At 47.8% G+C, this 16,799-nt stretch overlaps 1 protein-coding gene across 18 annotated transcripts in view; it reads left to right on the top strand.

The window, feature by feature from the left end:
- chd9 (chromodomain helicase DNA binding protein 9) overlaps positions 1-16,799 on the top strand; it is a 100,641-nt gene that overhangs the window by 79,078 nt on the left and 4,764 nt on the right. For 12 of the 18 annotated variants that reach the window (XM_042062507.1, XM_042062511.1, XM_042062505.1 and 9 more), the window contains 11 exons: positions 1,782-1,871; positions 2,683-2,786; positions 3,954-4,071; positions 5,911-5,968; positions 8,022-8,070; positions 8,357-8,600; positions 10,803-11,008; positions 12,685-13,716; positions 14,046-14,212; positions 14,663-14,956; positions 16,308-16,488. In XM_042062507.1, coding sequence (XP_041918441.1) covers positions 1,782-1,871; positions 2,683-2,786; positions 3,954-4,071; positions 5,911-5,968; positions 8,022-8,070; positions 8,357-8,600; positions 10,803-11,008; positions 12,685-13,716; positions 14,046-14,212; positions 14,663-14,956; positions 16,308-16,488 — 2,543 coding nt within the window. The remainder of the gene's footprint in view (positions 1-1,781; positions 1,872-2,682; positions 2,787-3,953; positions 4,072-5,910; positions 5,969-8,021; positions 8,071-8,356; positions 8,601-10,802; positions 11,009-12,684; positions 13,717-14,045; positions 14,213-14,662; positions 14,957-16,307; positions 16,489-16,799) is intronic. The other 6 variants (XM_042062516.1, XM_042062509.1, XM_042062515.1 and 3 more) reach the window with 4 other exon arrangements.

Genomic DNA, 16,799 nt, shown 5'->3' with positions numbered 1-16,799 from the left:
GTGTTTCCAAAAGAGAGGGGCCAGATATGAGCGTGTGTGTTTCCAAAAGAGAGGGGCCAGATATGAGCGTGTGTGTTTCCAAAAGAGAGGGGCCAGATATGAGCGTGTGTGTTTCCAAAAGAGAGGGGCCAGATATGAGCGTGTGTGTTTCCAAAAGAGAGGGGCCAGATATGAGCGTGTGTTTTTTCTGTGTGAGGGGGAGAAAGTGAGGAAAAGTGAAAGCGAGAGACTAAGAGGGGGGGGGGGGGGGTAGTTTTGGCAATCTAGAGGTGTGTGTGTGTGTGTGTGTGTGTGTGTGTGTAGTTTTGGCAGGGACCCCAGAGCGGTCCTGCCCACACACAGAGCGGTCCCCTTTGCTGCTGGAGCCGGCGATCGTTCGATCGGTGACACGGCCGCGGCCACCCGGGGACACGCCAGCCCACTCTGCTGACGTCGGCGCTTTCCCCTCACACACACACACACACACACACACACACACACACACACACACACACACGGATCCAGCGCTGGAATGCCACCAGTGTAGGGTGGGGGGGGTGGGTGGAGGGAGGGAGAGACAGAGAGAGAGTACTTGGAGGAGGAGTGTAAGAGGGAGAGACACAAAAGAGAAAGAGGAGTGAGCGAGGAGTGAGAGAGGAGGAGTGAGCGAGGAGGAGTGAGCGAGGAGGAGTGAGCGAGGAGGAGGAGGAGTGAGCGGAGGAGGAGGAGTGAGCGGAGGAGGAGGAGTGAGCGGAGGAGGAGGAGTGAGAGGAGGAGTGAGCGAGGAGGAGTGAGAGAGGAGTGAGCGCTCCTGCCATCAGCAGCGGCTTCCTGTCGCTCTGTCTTCCTTGGCAGTAACAGGCGTGTAATTAAAGACATGGAGGCCAATGTGTGCTCTCCCTCAGGCTGTGTGTGTGTGTGTGTGTGTGGACTATGGTGACTGTGTGTAGATGAGCACATGGACTGTTTGGATTAGTCAGTCAGTCTGGCTGTGTGTGTGTGTGTGTGTGTGTGTGTGTGTGTGTGTGTGTGTGTGAGTGATGAGTGATGAAGCCCTGCTCTCTGCTGACAGGCAGAGGAAAGAGTAGCAGCTGCTGAGAGCACAAGTATGGCAGCCCTGTCTGTGTGTGTGGGTGTGTGTGTGGGAGTGTGTAGGAGGGAGAGGGGGTGGTGGTAGAGCCCCCTGCTTCTGGATCTCTCCAGCGTGGGTGTTCTCACTCTCATACACACAAACACACACACATGCATACACACACACAAAGACCAACTGGGGGTGTGTGTACTGCCTCAGTGGAGGGTGATGACGGCTAATGACTGCATCTCTGCCGTGACTCAGATAGCTAACGTCATGGTCTGATCAGCCAGCCGGCCGCTAGCTAGCTCCATTCCTCACAGTGACGTTAGCATCTTCCCATTCCTTCCCCTACAAGTCATGCATAGCATGGGCGCCTAGACCCATGGTCCCGGCCTCCACCTTTAGCCCATATGTTCAACTCCAAACTTTGTGTGACGTGGGTGTGCATGGTGAGACAACTATTTGCTGTTCTTTGAGTGTGTGTGTGTGTGTGTGTGTGTGTGTGTGTGTGTGTGTTAAAAGTGAAGAGTCATTCCGCTCGCTCAGCGTTTTATGTGACCGCTGAGCGGCTTTGTTGTCACAGCCGGGCTTTCTGTGTGTGTGTGTGTGTGTGTGAGAGAGTGTGTGCGTGTGCATGACTGGCTTTGTTCTGACCAGTGGGCTCTCTACGGGGAGCTGTGTGTGTGTGTGTGTGTGTTGGCCTAATCCAGCTCTCCTCTGTGTGCAGGGTGCTGCTACGGGTCAGAATGCTCTACTACCTGAAACAGGAGGTGATCGGCTCACAGTCACAGCAAGTTCTGGACGGCGTGGAGGCCAGGTGAGCCCACACACACGCACACACACACCTTTTTAAGACCCTTTCCCCAACCCACACACACACCTTTTTAAGACCCTTTCCCCAAACCCACACACACACCTTTTTAAGACCCTTTCCCCAAACCCACACACACACCTTTTTAAGACCCTTTCCCCAAACCCACACACACACCTTTTTAAGACCCTTTCCCCAAACCCACACACACCTTTTAAGACCCTTTCCCCAACCCACACACACACACACACACACACACACACACACACACACCTTTTAAGACCCTTTCCCCAGCAGGATTCGGACAAGATTAGATATGACGACGATTGGGCCTTGGTGAAGTAGATGGTGACATTGTTGGTGTCAGGGTAAAATTCTCAAATTGCTCTTGGTTTGTCTAGGCGCTGTTACTATACTAGGGCTGTTTTAAATGATGCAGTTATATTTCAGCATTACATCTTTAATGTAAGTTCAGATGTTTTATACCAATGATGGAAACTTATTATATCAAGCATCCTGTTCAAGAATTAAGCTCCAAGTATTTTTATTTCTGTAAGAAATGTTTGAATTTGTTGGGCATGAAATGAGATCCCATTGTGTGTTGCTCCTCCAGGCAGATGAACCATGCTGTCTCAGCACAGAGAAAGTGAAAGCTCGTCACTGCTCCACCTGCTGGTCATTGCTGAATTGCAACCAGTAAATGTTGTGGTCAACAGGGGGAGCATGATGTGTGTTGACTGTTAGTCTTCTGAGAGTTTGTGTTTACAGGCTGTTGTGAATCAGGGTTTGATTTGGTGTGTGTGTGTTCTTCTCACAGTGCAATCCAGATTCGTGTGCCAGATCCTGACAGCGCAGAGCTCCCAGCTCTCTGGTGGGACCAAGACGCCGATAAGTGTCTGCTGCTTGGAGTCTTCAAGCACGGTACGTTATCACAGCGGAGGCTCCAGCCTCACGGCTCCTTCACACAGCTGCGTGCGGGTCAGTGCTGGAGATGCATCCCGTCCACTTTACATGGGCTTACGTCATCCGTTGCCGAACTGAATTGTGGGTCCGTTGCGTCGCGTTGCTCCAGTCGCTCGCGTCGAAAAGTTCAACTTTTGCTGTACTGACGGACAATAACAGAAGGCACCAGCCAATCAAATTACGGCTGTACTTAAAGTCATTTGCATAGCTACCGCAACTGTGTGTTGGAGCCGTCAGAGAATCAGTGCTGTCTATTTTATATAGGCACAGATCTCGTGTGAAAACCCTGTGCAGTCTAAGGGGCCGTTTATACGAGAACGATTGCGAAGGAAGACGACAAAATATTTTATCATAAGTGCCTTTCGTTTACACGGCGCCCCCGCCATCGGGGCTTGAAGACGCAAAAATCTGAAGACTCCTTCCAGAGTGTAGAGTTTTGAAGACGACCCGGGTTGCGTCTCCGTCTAAACGGCTAAACCAAAGATCCTTGATTACCTCTCTGGCTAAACTGTCAAATTAGAATGTCTGCACGTGACGTACCGGGGTTCTATCACACCACCACCCAGCGGTCTGGAATGCATATCCAATCGAATATCACACACTCTTGCGTCTTCATATAAACAAAGATTTCCCCCTGAGAATGCTCGTCTAAACGCGAATAAAAAAATGAAGACGAGACGCCACTTCTGCGTCTTCTCTTTTCATCGTCACCGTATAAACGTAGCCTAAGAATGGTATTTACCTTTGAAGCTAAAAACTTTCCCATTTTAAGAAAAGTACACCCACACAGTAGAGACTAGCTATAGAATACAACAGAGAAGGAAATAAAAAGAAGAAGAATTAAAGGAGAAAAAAATAAAGAAAAAGGAAATTATGTTTTCCACTTGTTATCTTTATTTCAGGTCTGTGTAAGTTGTGGATGCCACTTAATCAGCAACAACCACAGAGGCCCATTCTGTGTAATATTGTTGTGTGGCATGTGGGAGAATCAGCAGCTTGCATCAGTGCCCGTGGGCTGAAACCGTGCTTCCCCTCCTTCCTCTAGAAATGAGCGCTCGTCTCCGTTTGACTAAGCTGTAACCTGTGCGGCTGTGTGTTGTGTGTGTGTCCCCTCCCCGCCTGCAGGTTATGAGAAGTACAACACCATCCGGGCAGACGCAGCTCTCTGCTTCCTAGAGCGCGTGGGCCGGCCGGACGAGAAGGCTATCGCCGCCGAGCAGAGAGGCAACGACTTCATGGACGGGTAGGACATCTTCATGGACATCTTCACTGCTGTCACAGAGCCCCCCCCCCCCCCCCCCCCCTCTCTCTGGGGGTGCCGATAGATAGATAGATACATACATACATACATACATACATACATACATACATACATACATACATACATACATACATAACAAAACTAAATACTAAATATACTATATAAATTAAATGTAAAAAATCCAGTGTGCTTGAGGGTGATCAAGCATGAGACGCTTGTAGTGACAGGGCCTGTAGTTCTGCGTGCATGGTGAGGTGCTCAAGAGAGTGAGTGTCATGGTGAAGGTGCAAAAAGTAGTCCAACAGTAGTCCTTTAGTTATGTGTGCATGGTGAGGAGCTCAAGAGAGTGAGTGTCATGGTGAAGGTGCAAAAAGTAGTCCAACAGTAGTCCTTTAGTTATGTGTGCATGGTGAGGAGCTCAAGAGAGTGAGTGTCATGGTGAAGGTGCAAAAAGTAGTCCAACAGTAGTCCTTTAGTTATGTGTGCATGGTAAGGTGCTCAAGAGAGTGAGTGTCATGGTGATGGTGCAAAAAGTAGTCCAACATTAGTCCAACAGTGCAACAGTGCAATAATAAGGTCTAGAGACCAGCATAAATAATATGGACAAATAGGAGAGTAAAGTATAATGTAGACAAGGTAATATAAAAAACTATAAAAAAAACTATGTCAGTGCAAGAACAGGTTGAGGTAATAGGGTTACAGCCATTCAGTATTGTAGCAGTTCCAGAGAGCTTCCGGAAGCGGATAGAATGAACTTGCTGTGATACCACTGGGTGGTCTCATTTTTTTGTGATATAAGGGAATTTCAATTATTCATTAAATGAGGTGTTGCACATTATCCACACAAGACCACAGTGCCTTTGACACTCTTTGTTCTTTTATATGGGGGATATGAAAGAGCCGGTAGCACACTTACTATGCTGTGTTATTGAGAGTATCTGTGTTGATGTACTATGATGTGTTACTGAGAGTATCTGTGTTGACATGCTATGCTGTGTCTTGTTTTTTATTTTATTTATTATTGCATATCACATCAGCTTTATAGATCATGTACAAGATTGATGGTTGATTGATGGCTAGTATGCATTTGCCATGCAGAACACATGCCAGTAAAAAATTGATCTTATTAGTTGCCTCTCCTAGCCATTAAAATGTAGGGTCTGGGCACTCACCGTTCGCAGTGCTCAGTCCGAGGGGCGGGATAATCAGTTGTCTTTCAAATTCCCTCTGCACGCAATAGGACGCAATAGGATATTTGTTTTCAAGTAGCAGGGAATTCAAGCCAAACCGTTGCAACTCTGCCATCAATCATTATGTTAAGCCCACCAAACGACTATACACGATTTCAATGTCCTGATTAAGTTTCGATTTCTGGAGCTCACAAGCCAACGGAGAGTTGCTAGACTAGCCCTGGCAGCAAATGTAATTAGCGCTAGGGGCGCGTCTAGATTTCTAGGCTATGCCTCTCCAGATAGTTACAATTAACATATAATAATAATCTACATAAGGTGTATAATGAGTGGAACAGTGACACACAGAAGATGTGATTGTGGTTAGTTGGAAGTTGGTTACATTAGCAGTTGCCAAACCTTTTGTGATGACGAAGAACCCCATGTGTGATGTGTTGGATCATGTTGGTTTTGAACGTGTGTGTGTGTGTGTTGGATCATGTTGGTTTTGAACGTGTGTGTGTGTGCGTGCGTGCGTGCGTGCGTGTGTGCGTGTGTGTGTGTGTGTGTGTGTGTGTGTGTGTGTGCGCGGGCGTCTCGCCCGTCACCTTGAGTGGCTCCTGACGGCCGTGTGCTATCTGTGTGTGTGCAGGGATGTGGATGACCCCGAGTACAAGCCTGCCCCGGCCTTGATGAAGGACGATATGGAGGTGAGGCCAGGGAACAAGGGGGTGGGGGATGCACTGATAAGAGACACACACACACACACACACACACACACACACACACACACACACACACACACACACACACACAAACATTTACAGTACACACTCACACACTCACATATTTACAGTACACTCTCTCTCTCTCTCTCTCTCTCTCTCTCTCTCTCTCTCTCTCTCTCTCTCTCTCTCTCTCTCTCTCTCTCTCTCTCTCTCTCTCTCTCTCTCACACACACACACAAACACACACACACAGTTACAGTACACTCTCACACACACACACATACATACAGTTAGGGATGACATTTTACATAGAACTGCAAATCATCTGATCATCTAATATTTACAGATATCTAGGCTATATTTAACATTTATTTTATATTTGGCTTGTTATGAAATCATGTATTGAACAATTTAAGCACAGTTCAGCTTTAAGAAACTCAAATAGCCTAGATGCTTAGCATTTTGTGATATACTTTCACAAACTCTTAGTCAGCTGTCCTCTGATTTACCGATATCTAGGCAATATTTGTAACATTTATTTTGTATTTGGCCCGTTATGAAATCATGTGGAACAATTTAAACACATTGTAAAACGTAAAGCCCAAATTTGGAGACATCCATGCATGTCAAAATTTACTGCAAATTTAAAACTGGATTACTCTGTAACGGCTAACTGTACAGGGGACTGCTTTACACCTTTGTGTTTCGTAAGGTCTGCTGTTTATTCTGATATATGGTTTGTCATGTGTTAAACGAAAGGTTCGTGAAGTATTGCACCGAGAGGAATAAGTAGGGAGATGGACGCAAAACCTTCAGTAGAATTTATGATTAAATTGAATTATATTATTTACTTTTCTCACCACAGCGATTTGCGGCTAACATCGTTTAAAAGCTGAGAAAAAGCTCTTTCATGTGATACTTGTGATGTCTGTGTGATGAGTAGGCTACTTCGCGAGTAGTTCAACTGAGAAGAATGGGTGAATTTAGATGCACTTTCTTTCTTGCGCTGTCACTTTCTCCACTGCGTAAAAGACTAAATTAATTTGCGCTGTGAATATTATGACAGGCCATAGGCTAAATAAAAATCGCTATTAGTAGGACGCAAAGCAGAATATTGAAAGAAGGGCACCAAGGCCACCTGTAAACCTCTGATTTCCAAAGGGCAAGGGGCAACGACGTGGCCGCCGTGAAATTCCTACCCTGAGTGAGACCAAATTAAGTGTTCGAAATAAAACTTTAGGCTACGGTGTTCTCCTGATAACGTGAGTGGAATGGATTTCATGTGGACGCGAACATAAAAAGACGCAGAGTGGCTAAATGATACAGTGCAAGTTTTGCGGTGAAAATGTTCCGCCTTTTAAAATCAGGTGTAGCCTAATCCGAATCGCAGTTAAAACCATCAATTAGACAACAGAATCAGTTGGGTACCAATTTTGCTTCATTGTACCAGGCCTACTGTATGTCAAAAGCAGGCTCGGATGAAGCTGGGAAGGATAAAACACACGGTTTCAACACCGTGGTAATCAACCGTGATAATTATGATATTTCAAAAGAAAATGGTAATTGTTATCGTCAACATTTTTATCACGGTTTATCATTATACCGTAATCATTACATCCCTACATACAGTACACACATACACACGCTGACTCACACCTATATGTGTTTAAACACATATGTGTACACACACACACACACACACACACACACATAAACACACCCAGACACACATGCACAGTAACACACATGCACACACACAGACTAAGTAGCTGCAGAATCCAGTGCATCCAGGGCACGGGACGTCTCCTGCCTACAGGTCGCCCTGCGGCGGGGCTTTTATCAGTATAGCATGCAAAGCCCTGCACGCTGCCAGACATAATCCCGTCTTAGCTGAGCCCAGAGCCCCAGGTCTGTGTGCAGGGAGTAGGTGTCTCTGGGAGAAGGGACTCTGTCTGAGTAAGCTGTACCAGAGGGGGCAGGGGGTTGTGCTTAAGCTGTGGTCAGCTCAGTGACGTAATCATTCTTCTTCCTACAGGATGATGCCTCCTCTCCTGGAGACCTGGTTATCACAGACACAGGTGGAGGTAAGTTACTGGTTGTTATTGTCTTTGACTTTCTCTCTATGTCTCTCTCTCTCTCTCATGCCTTGGTTTAGTCTTAACTTTTTTTTTTTTTTTTTAATATGTTTTTGGAATTTGTATTCAACCAAATCATATAGTTCTGAGTGTGAACTCATAAAACTGATGATGTTATGTGGTTGTACTCTGGGTAAGGGTAACTTCACTCGGAGATAATCGATTTGCTGTGTGTGTGTGTGTGTGTGTGTGTGTGTGTGTGTGTGTGTGTGTGTGTGCGTGCGTTCTCCCTCAGAAGGCAGCTCTGCCCCGGAGGGCGGGAGCACGGGCGCGTACTGGCCGTCGTCCTCAGCCCTGACGGCCCGTCTGCGGCGTCTCATCACGGCCTCGCAGCGCTTCACCAAGAGCCGCCAGATCCTGCACATCCACCAGAGCCAGCAGTCCCTGATGCCCACGCCGCTGTGCCCGCTGCCCGCCACACTCAACGACACCCTCACCTTCAACCCCAAGATGGCCGCCAAGATCGAGAGGCAGCAGAGGTAGGCATGTCACAGTCCTCTGCACAGGCCTGCAGCAGCAGCATCAGGACTGTGGCTTAAATCCACAGGCTACTCCAACAGTGATGGATATGGGTTACATATGTGCTTGGGTGAATGACATAGGAAATTTGGGCGATGGAAACGGGAGGATTGTCTTAAACTAGGACGAAGCATAAAAAAAGTCCACCGAGGCATAGGTTTTGGATATTGAAGTGAACTCATTCTGTTTTTAGAAGCTCAAAATCACACTGTCTGATCAACAATTTAATAGTCAGTTTGAAGGGATGAGGCTTTGGCATTTTAAAACTGACAAGCTACAATTAGCCTATGTGTCAACCAATTCAGTTGTTTAGAACAACAGAAGAAGTATCTTTATTCTTAGTTCTAGAAGTGTTTTGGCAGCAATTTTGCCATCTTGCATTGCAATCTTGTTGACACATTTAGTCTACAGCATAGGTTCTCAAAGTGCGGCCCGCGGAAACATTTCTGGCGGCCCGCGATAACATCTGATAACATCTGTAAAACTGTACAACTGTACTGTGTGCTTTGAAAAGAATGAATCTCCGTTTAGTGGTGTTTCGTGGTCGTCAGGTTTTTCTTGTGGTGCTTTGGTAGCTGGAATTGGCCCTGAATAAGGCCTATGCTGATAAGAAGCAAGGCACACTGAGACTGTTTGTTCTAAATAAGTTTGTACTTGAAATGGACTGCAACCAGAACTGTTATATCCCAAATTTGTCTGTTGAGGGTAGAGAACCCCAGGGATTGTGTGTGCATTGCAATTTTTCTTAACTCATTGAATGCCAAGCTGTTTTCGGACGCTTTGTCCTAGAGTGCCAGCAATCTAGACCATTGTTGATGATTTTTGTACAGCCACAGCATATTCTGTGTTATAGCTATGAACACATACAATGGCTCGTTTGAAAGGTGAGACTTTAAGCTCTCAGTGGGTGCAAACCGTGTATTTCTACACGCCTCTGTTCCTGAGAAATCCCAAGCTAAACAGTGGCTAGTTTTCATCAAAATCCCTGTTTGTTTTTTTTTAGAAATGGAGATATTGCGTCTTTTACTGTATGACCTGAGAAGTGTTGCCTGCAAAGTTTCTGGGAAGAGATCTAACGAGACCTGCCACCGAGTGATAAACCCACGGAAATAAATGACCTGATTTTGACCTGGTGCTAATCAGTGACTGATTCGAAACAAAGCGGCAACCATCAAAAGCCGAGTTAAGATCAAACGTCCAGATAAAATGTCCAGATCTTGCGTTTTCATGAGTTTTCGATCGTCATATATTTCATTTCCATTCATCACAGAGTTCCCCAAATCACATATAAGGTGTGTTAGAGTGTCTAGTTTCGTAATTTAAAAAAAAAAAAGCTAAAAACGTAATAATACGTTTTTGGCACTCAACGCATGGGAAGGAAAAACGTAATATTACGTTTTTTAGCCTCAGTTATGAATTAAAATGTGTTTAATGCAATAAATATAAACTGTAGAGATGCAACCTGCTCATTAAAATGATTACAAATGGGATTTTTTTCCAGTTTTTTTTTTTTCTTTTTCTCCCCCCGCCCCTTTGGCGGCCCTCAGTTCAATGTTGGGTTCCTGAATTGGCCCTCACCAATCAAAACTTTGAGAACCCCTGGTCTACAGGCATTGTTTGGTAGTTAGCATCTGTCTGACTCGCTTTTATCTCTCATGCTTTTATCTCTCTCTGCAACAGTGTGCAGGTGCTGCTGTATCCATCAGAGTACATCCAGGTTCGAATGCTCTGCTAAGTTCATCTTGCAACAGCGCTGTCTGTTTCAGAGTAACATAGCGGAAAACATACAGCTCCGGAAACAATTAAGAGACCACTGCACATTTTTTGATGTCTTACGGCTGCTGAGTGACATTCGAATGAGTTGACGGGTCATATTCAAAATTAAGAGACCACTGAAAATTTGAATATGACCGTCAACTCATTTGAATGTCACTCAGGAACTGTAGGATGACACCAGAAAAATGTGCTGTGGTTTCTTAATTCTTTCCAGAGCTGTAGGTCACATTTCAAGGTTTTGCCATTCCACATTCCCCACCAAACTCTTGCTTTTGTCTGAGCCAAATTTTATTAGGCTGCATATAGCATAGAGTCTACACAAGTTTGCCGGCAAGTCACTGTTGTCCAAGTGCTCCTCTTACCTGCCCATATATTCGTCATCCTAGGTGGACCAGGCGAGAAGAGGCCGACTTCTACCGTGTGGTGTCCACGTTCGGCGTGGTGTTTGACCCGGACCTGGGCCGCTTCGACTGGACCAAGTTCCGGGCCATGGCGCGCCTGCACAAGAAGACGGACGAGAGCCTGCAGAAGTACCTGTGCGCCTTCACCACCATGTGCCGCAGAGTGTGCCGGCTACCGCCCAAAGAAGGAGGTAAAGATCTTACACAAACACACACACACACACAAACTCAGAAACACACATTTGCTGGCCTGTAGCATCTCAAGTCATCATTTCATACACTTCCTACATTTGTTTCCGCAAAGCTCAGTATGTTCTATCTTTGCTTTCTGGACCTTCCGCTCCTAACTCCCATCATCTGATGGAGGTGAGCTAATTGGGGGACAGGGAGGGGGGTTGAAACGTGAGCTGCCCGCTCCTGCTGGTCTTGGGGATTAGACCATGATGGTCAGAGCTCCGGGGGGCCTGTGGTGCAGGGTTCAGGAGAGGACACAGTACTTGGACAGGTCAGAACTTTGGCAGCACTCAGGGATCTATTTTCACTGCACCTCACACAGAGAACATGTTATGGACTGTATGTTCTGCTCCTGACTATTCCTGCTCATCTGGTCTGTGAAAACTCAGGTCAGTCAACATTTACAAAACATTTAGTCAAAACACCATGTACAATGTACCTGTAGCCCTGAATCTCCCCTATCTGACCAAAAAGCTGGCCGGGGTTCCTCCGTCACTTTATAAAGAAAATATTGATGTCATGAGCAGTGACATAGCACGACTAAAATCTCGAAGAAGACCAGTAGTATTTACTAGGTCTATAACTAGCTAACACTAAAAAAAACACCATGTCCTTATTGAAGTTCACCTGCTGCGAGTGACCCTGCCGCACCACCGCTGTCTGATAGAGAGAGCGGCCTGGTTGCTTTTTCTGTCATCTGAGTAACAGATCAATTGCCATTATTAGTGAGAAAACGATTGGAAACAATGTTTTGCATTCATGTCCAGCACGTCAAGCCCATAGAAATGCATTTGTGTTTACTGACATCCTCGTGCCATTTACATTCATTTTAGCAAACATTTATAGCATTGCTGGTTAAAAGCATGCATTTCCTTTCCATTGTCATAGTACACAAATCTGCTAGCGCGATATAGCTAAACTAGCTGGTATTTGGTTGATTCCAACGTCCATTTAATAACATATAGCACTGTCAACTAAATCTTTACCAAAAAACGAAGTTTCTGGCATTTTTATGCCTTGAACTAGCGTATAATATTGTGACTAAGGCCTACACTTTGTTTCTTGAAATAGCTTCTGCTCTCACTTTCTTTTGTTGCCCGACATCCTCGAATCGACAGCCAAGCAAAGATTATAGAGCTAAGATCTTTGCAGCCAAGTGTGCCAAAAACTTCTAATTGACAGCATAGGCTACAGGGAACTAAGCCAATCAAAAAACAGACCTGTCTCAAAGACGTATTTTTTGGGTGACGGTACTGAAGTGGGAAATTATTTAACCTTTTGTGTACCGCATGAGGCGCGTCTTCCCCCCCGTTTCAACCTGAATATTGGTGGGGACATTTCAGTCATTATTTGATATTGGTGTGGACACGTCCTTCAGACCCCACGCAAATCTACGCCCATGGAGCAACTCGGTGAAAACAGCCATCAATGTGTTCGAAACTATAGTGGTTTTATGACAATCAGTTCATCTAGATAATTCAGATCTTGCATGCATCTGGTGCACGGGTGGTCACGAGCAGTAACTAGGGATTAAAGCACTGCATTTTGCTTTTGAAGCGCCTTGTCTTTTCATTGAGCACTCTCAGCAGCCAGAATGTGTTAATTATCACTTCTCTCTCCTTGTGTCTCTCAGACGCAGTGGACCCATCTCTGTCCATCCAGCCTATCACGGAGGAGAGGGCGTCACGCACGCTGTACCGTGTGGAGCTGCTGCGTCAGGTGCGCGAGCAGGTGCTGCGTCACTTGCTGCTGTACGAGCGGCTGGCACTGTGCCAGCCGGGCCCGGACCTGCCCGTGTGGTGGGAGACGGGCCTGCACGACCGCGACCTGTTGCTGGGCGCCGCCAAGCACGGCGTCAGCCGCACCGACTACCACATCCTGCGCGACCCCGAGCTCTCCTTCATGGCTGCCCAGCGCAACTACAGCCAGAACAAGGGCCAGCTGGTGCCGCCGGGTCAGTCGGCCGCCCACTCGCATGCCCTCGCCCAGGCCCAGGCGCACACGCGCACCCCGCCACCGCTGCTGCCCGCACACTACCTGGCCGCGGCTCCTGCTGCCGCTCTTGCCGCCGCCACGGCACAGTCACCCCTGGCGGCCTCGGTCTCGCAGAGACCTGAAGATGGCGCCCTCGCGGTGAAGGAGGAGGAGCAGGAGATGGGCTTGGACGCCGGGGAGGAGGAGGAGGAGGAGGAGGAGGAGGAGGCCCGGTCGAGGGCGTCCGCGTCTGCCGCGCCGGACGAGAAGTGGGCTCTCTCTGCGGTTCCCCTCGCGGGCCCCCCGACGCCCGGCACTGGGGAGGAGCAAACGGACGTGAAGCCAGTCATTGTGAAGGGGGAGGAGAGTGAGAAGCGCATGGTGGCTGCCCGCACCAAGCCGCTGACCCCCAACCCGGCCGGACGCAAGCAGAAGAAGTCCAAGAAGAAGGAGCGCAGTAGCGCTGGCGCCGCCGCTCGGCGGCCGTCGGGCTCCGACTCTGACTCTTCCTCCAGCTCTTCATCACGTTCATCCTCCTCTTCCTCCTCCTCGTCCTCCTCGTCCTCACACTCAGGCTCCAGCTCATCTTCCTCCTCGTCCTCTTGCTCCTCAGGATCGTCCTCCTCATCATCCTCATCCTCATCTTCCTCGGAGGACAGTGGCAGCGAGGCAGAGGACGGACAGAAGAGCAGTGAGTCCAGACTTTCCAGCCCAGTTCAGTCTAGTCTTTGCTACCCTGTTGCGTCCATCTCAGTGGCCTCTAGAGGGGCTTGTAAAGCGGCACATGTTAAGAGAATCATGTAATGCTTTATAACTTCACTTAGAAAAGTGCTTTGTAATGATTAGCACTTTTGGTTTATTGATTTGTGGTCATTTTGACCGACTGCTTTTTCCAGTGCTGAGCTGCTAAAAATGTGTGCTTGACTGATGATGATATTGGCAGATAAGTGTTAAGAGCTTTCATGTGCTTAGGGATACGTGTAGGAGGTGTTAATGGCCGTGTGTGTGTGTGTGTTGTAGCATCAGCAGTGGCCACTGTGAAGGGCTTCGACGAGGACAGCGTGGCATCACACAGCACCACTCAGGACGAGACGCAGGAGAACAGCGTGACGGAGAACGGCATCACACACCCCCCCAACCCCTTCCAGGGAGGAGGATACATGCTAGCTGCCTCCTACTGGCCTAAGGTAACTCAAACACACACACACACACACACATATGTACACAGACTCAGTAGAAGAACTCTCACAAGGCTTGCTTGTCCTTGTGGGGTTTATTTTCCGATACTGACCCGCGGACTTTATATTATCCCTTCCATGGTGACCTCTAGCAGTGTTCCATTGTGGATTGTTTTGCTCGGGTAGATTCTCCTGTAGAGATATTTCACTTCTGAAAATCAAACACAAACTCAAAATGCTCTTCATATGTTATATTGTCCTGTGTTCTTTTGGCCTTTTTTCTCATCTCTTCCGTGATCACTGTGTGCTGAGTGTGTTTCACTAGTTCACGGATTGGGATAAATGCAGAGACCAAATTTCCCTCACGGGATCAAAAGAGTATATATACTTATTTATACTTATACTTAGTCTCTTGGCCTTTTTCCTTATCTCTTCCGTGACGCGTGCTCTCGTCCGCAGGACCGTGTGATGATCAACCGCTTGGACAGCATCTGTCAGGCCGTGCTGAAGGGGAAGTGGCCCGGCACGCGGCGCTCCTACGAGCCCGGCTCCGCCGTGGCCTCATTCTACACCACCAAGCTGCTAGACAACCACCAGGTGGCGTCGGTCTCCGCATCGTCGGCCGTTAGCGGCGGCCTCTCGGCCCCTGGCCTCCTCCCCGCCGCCGCCACCGAGGACCCCGCGGCCTCCCCGCAAGGGTCAAAGGTGACCAAGCATGTTGCAGACAAGGAGTTCTCAGTGAAAATGAATAACGTATGTTCATCTCAACCACCCTTCTCCACTCCACCGCACCCCTCCCCTCCCCTCCCCTCCCCTCACCCCACCCCCCTCTCTCTCCCTACGCTTCGCCAAGCCCATCTCCCTTAGGACATGACTGCTAACTGCGGCGTTCAGCACTGTTTTTTTTCTGTGTGTGTGTGTGTGTGTGTGTGGTTTTTTTAAGTCTGTCCTGCAAACGGCTGTCGACAGCACTGTAATTTACGAGCACCTCCGCCATTCCCTGGTTCCCTCCACCCACTGACTGTAAACAGGCTGCTCCGGCCCATAAATCTACGCCTAAACAAGTGCAGTTGCATCGCACGGCCTGGCCAACGCAGCAGCAGCACTCCAACGAGCCTTTAATCCCACAGAGATGGGCTCCCGTAAACTCATAAACTCTCTCTCTCTTTCTCTCACTCTTTCACACACTCTCTCTCTCTCTCACTCTTTCTCTCACACACTCTCTCACACACTCTCTCTCTCACACACACACTCACTCTCTCTCACACGCTCACTCTCTCACACACACACTCTCTCTCTCTCTTTTCTCTCTCTCTCTCTCTCTCTCTCTCTCTGGCCGCTGCTCAGTATGGGTGTACTCACTGAAGCTTTGCCAGCCATAGTGCTGTTGTTTCTGTTTGTTGTTTTTTCTCCTGTCCAAACAGCTGCTTGTTCCATTTCTTGCTGCTAGTGAGCCCATATCGGCGGTGCCACGTGGCTGTCTGAGAAGCTGTTAACCTCGCGCTGGCTAACGCAACTCCTCCGCACCGCCCATTGCTCGCTCTGGCTTGCTGAGTGACTTGCTTTGAAAGGCCTGCGGCAGCGGTTTAGGAACCCCCCCCTTCCCTGACCTCAGAAAGCCCCCAGATTAGAGACCCACCCACCTCCGGATGCCACTCCTCTGTGTGTGTGTTTGTACCTTTTTAAGCCCATTAAGGCAGCCAAACGTATTCATTAGATGCAGACGCCCAATATCACAGTTAGCATCAGCAGAATGCTTTCAGACCACAGCTCTCTCATCTTCAGTTCAGTTCTCATTTTTACTGTGCCATTCTGGAGTTGCCCTCCTAAAGGCATCGTAATGCACTGTAATACTTTTAGCATCTTGTTTAACAGGGGCAGTTATAAAAGGATGCTAAATATAAAATGACAATACTGCTTGTAGCACGACCGCACTTGGTAGATATCCGACCCAGTTCTGTTTCATTTTGTTAAGCTGTATGTCTCTCCTGCTGTTTTGTCTGTTTTGTTTTCTTTTGCCCCACTGTGTGGTGTGTGTGTGTGTGTGTGTGTGTGTGTGTGTGTGTTAACACATGATTGACACGTGTGCTCTCTCTCCCTGCAGCAGGAGGGCGGTCTGAAGCTGACCTTCCAGAAGGCTGGCCTACACCTGAAGAGGCCCCTGGAGGGGGATGAGGGGCCCCTGGCACAGCAGCAGTACCTGGCCCGGCTCCAGGAGCTCCAGAGTGCCTCGGACACCAGCCTCACCGACTTCACCAAGACCCCCAGCGCCCCCTATCCACAAGGTATGCACACTGCACCACAAACAACAGTTTTTTTATTTTCAGCATTGATGCTTTTAAACTTTGATTATTTATTTATTTATTTATTTATTTATTTATTTGTTGAAAATAAATATGACCGTATGAGAGCTCAGGATTGAGGCAAGAGAAGATACTGAACTGTCACCCTGTCACTGTAGTGAATATCCCTTGATTTAGTTTAGTTTAAGTGTCAAAAGTTTCACTGTAAAACTGCCACAGTCCACAATAGGTCAAGGCCACATACAAGCTCTCTAGAGGACTGGATTAGATGAATGTGGACCTGAGAAGCTCAG

The sequence above is a fragment of the Alosa sapidissima genome, chromosome 14 (genome assembly GCF_018492685.1).
Source record: "Alosa sapidissima isolate fAloSap1 chromosome 14, fAloSap1.pri, whole genome shotgun sequence".
NCBI lineage: Eukaryota > Metazoa > Chordata > Actinopteri > Clupeiformes > Clupeidae > Alosa > Alosa sapidissima.
The sequence above is the reverse complement of the archived record's forward strand: the minus strand, read 5'-3'. Positions and strand labels throughout refer to the sequence as shown.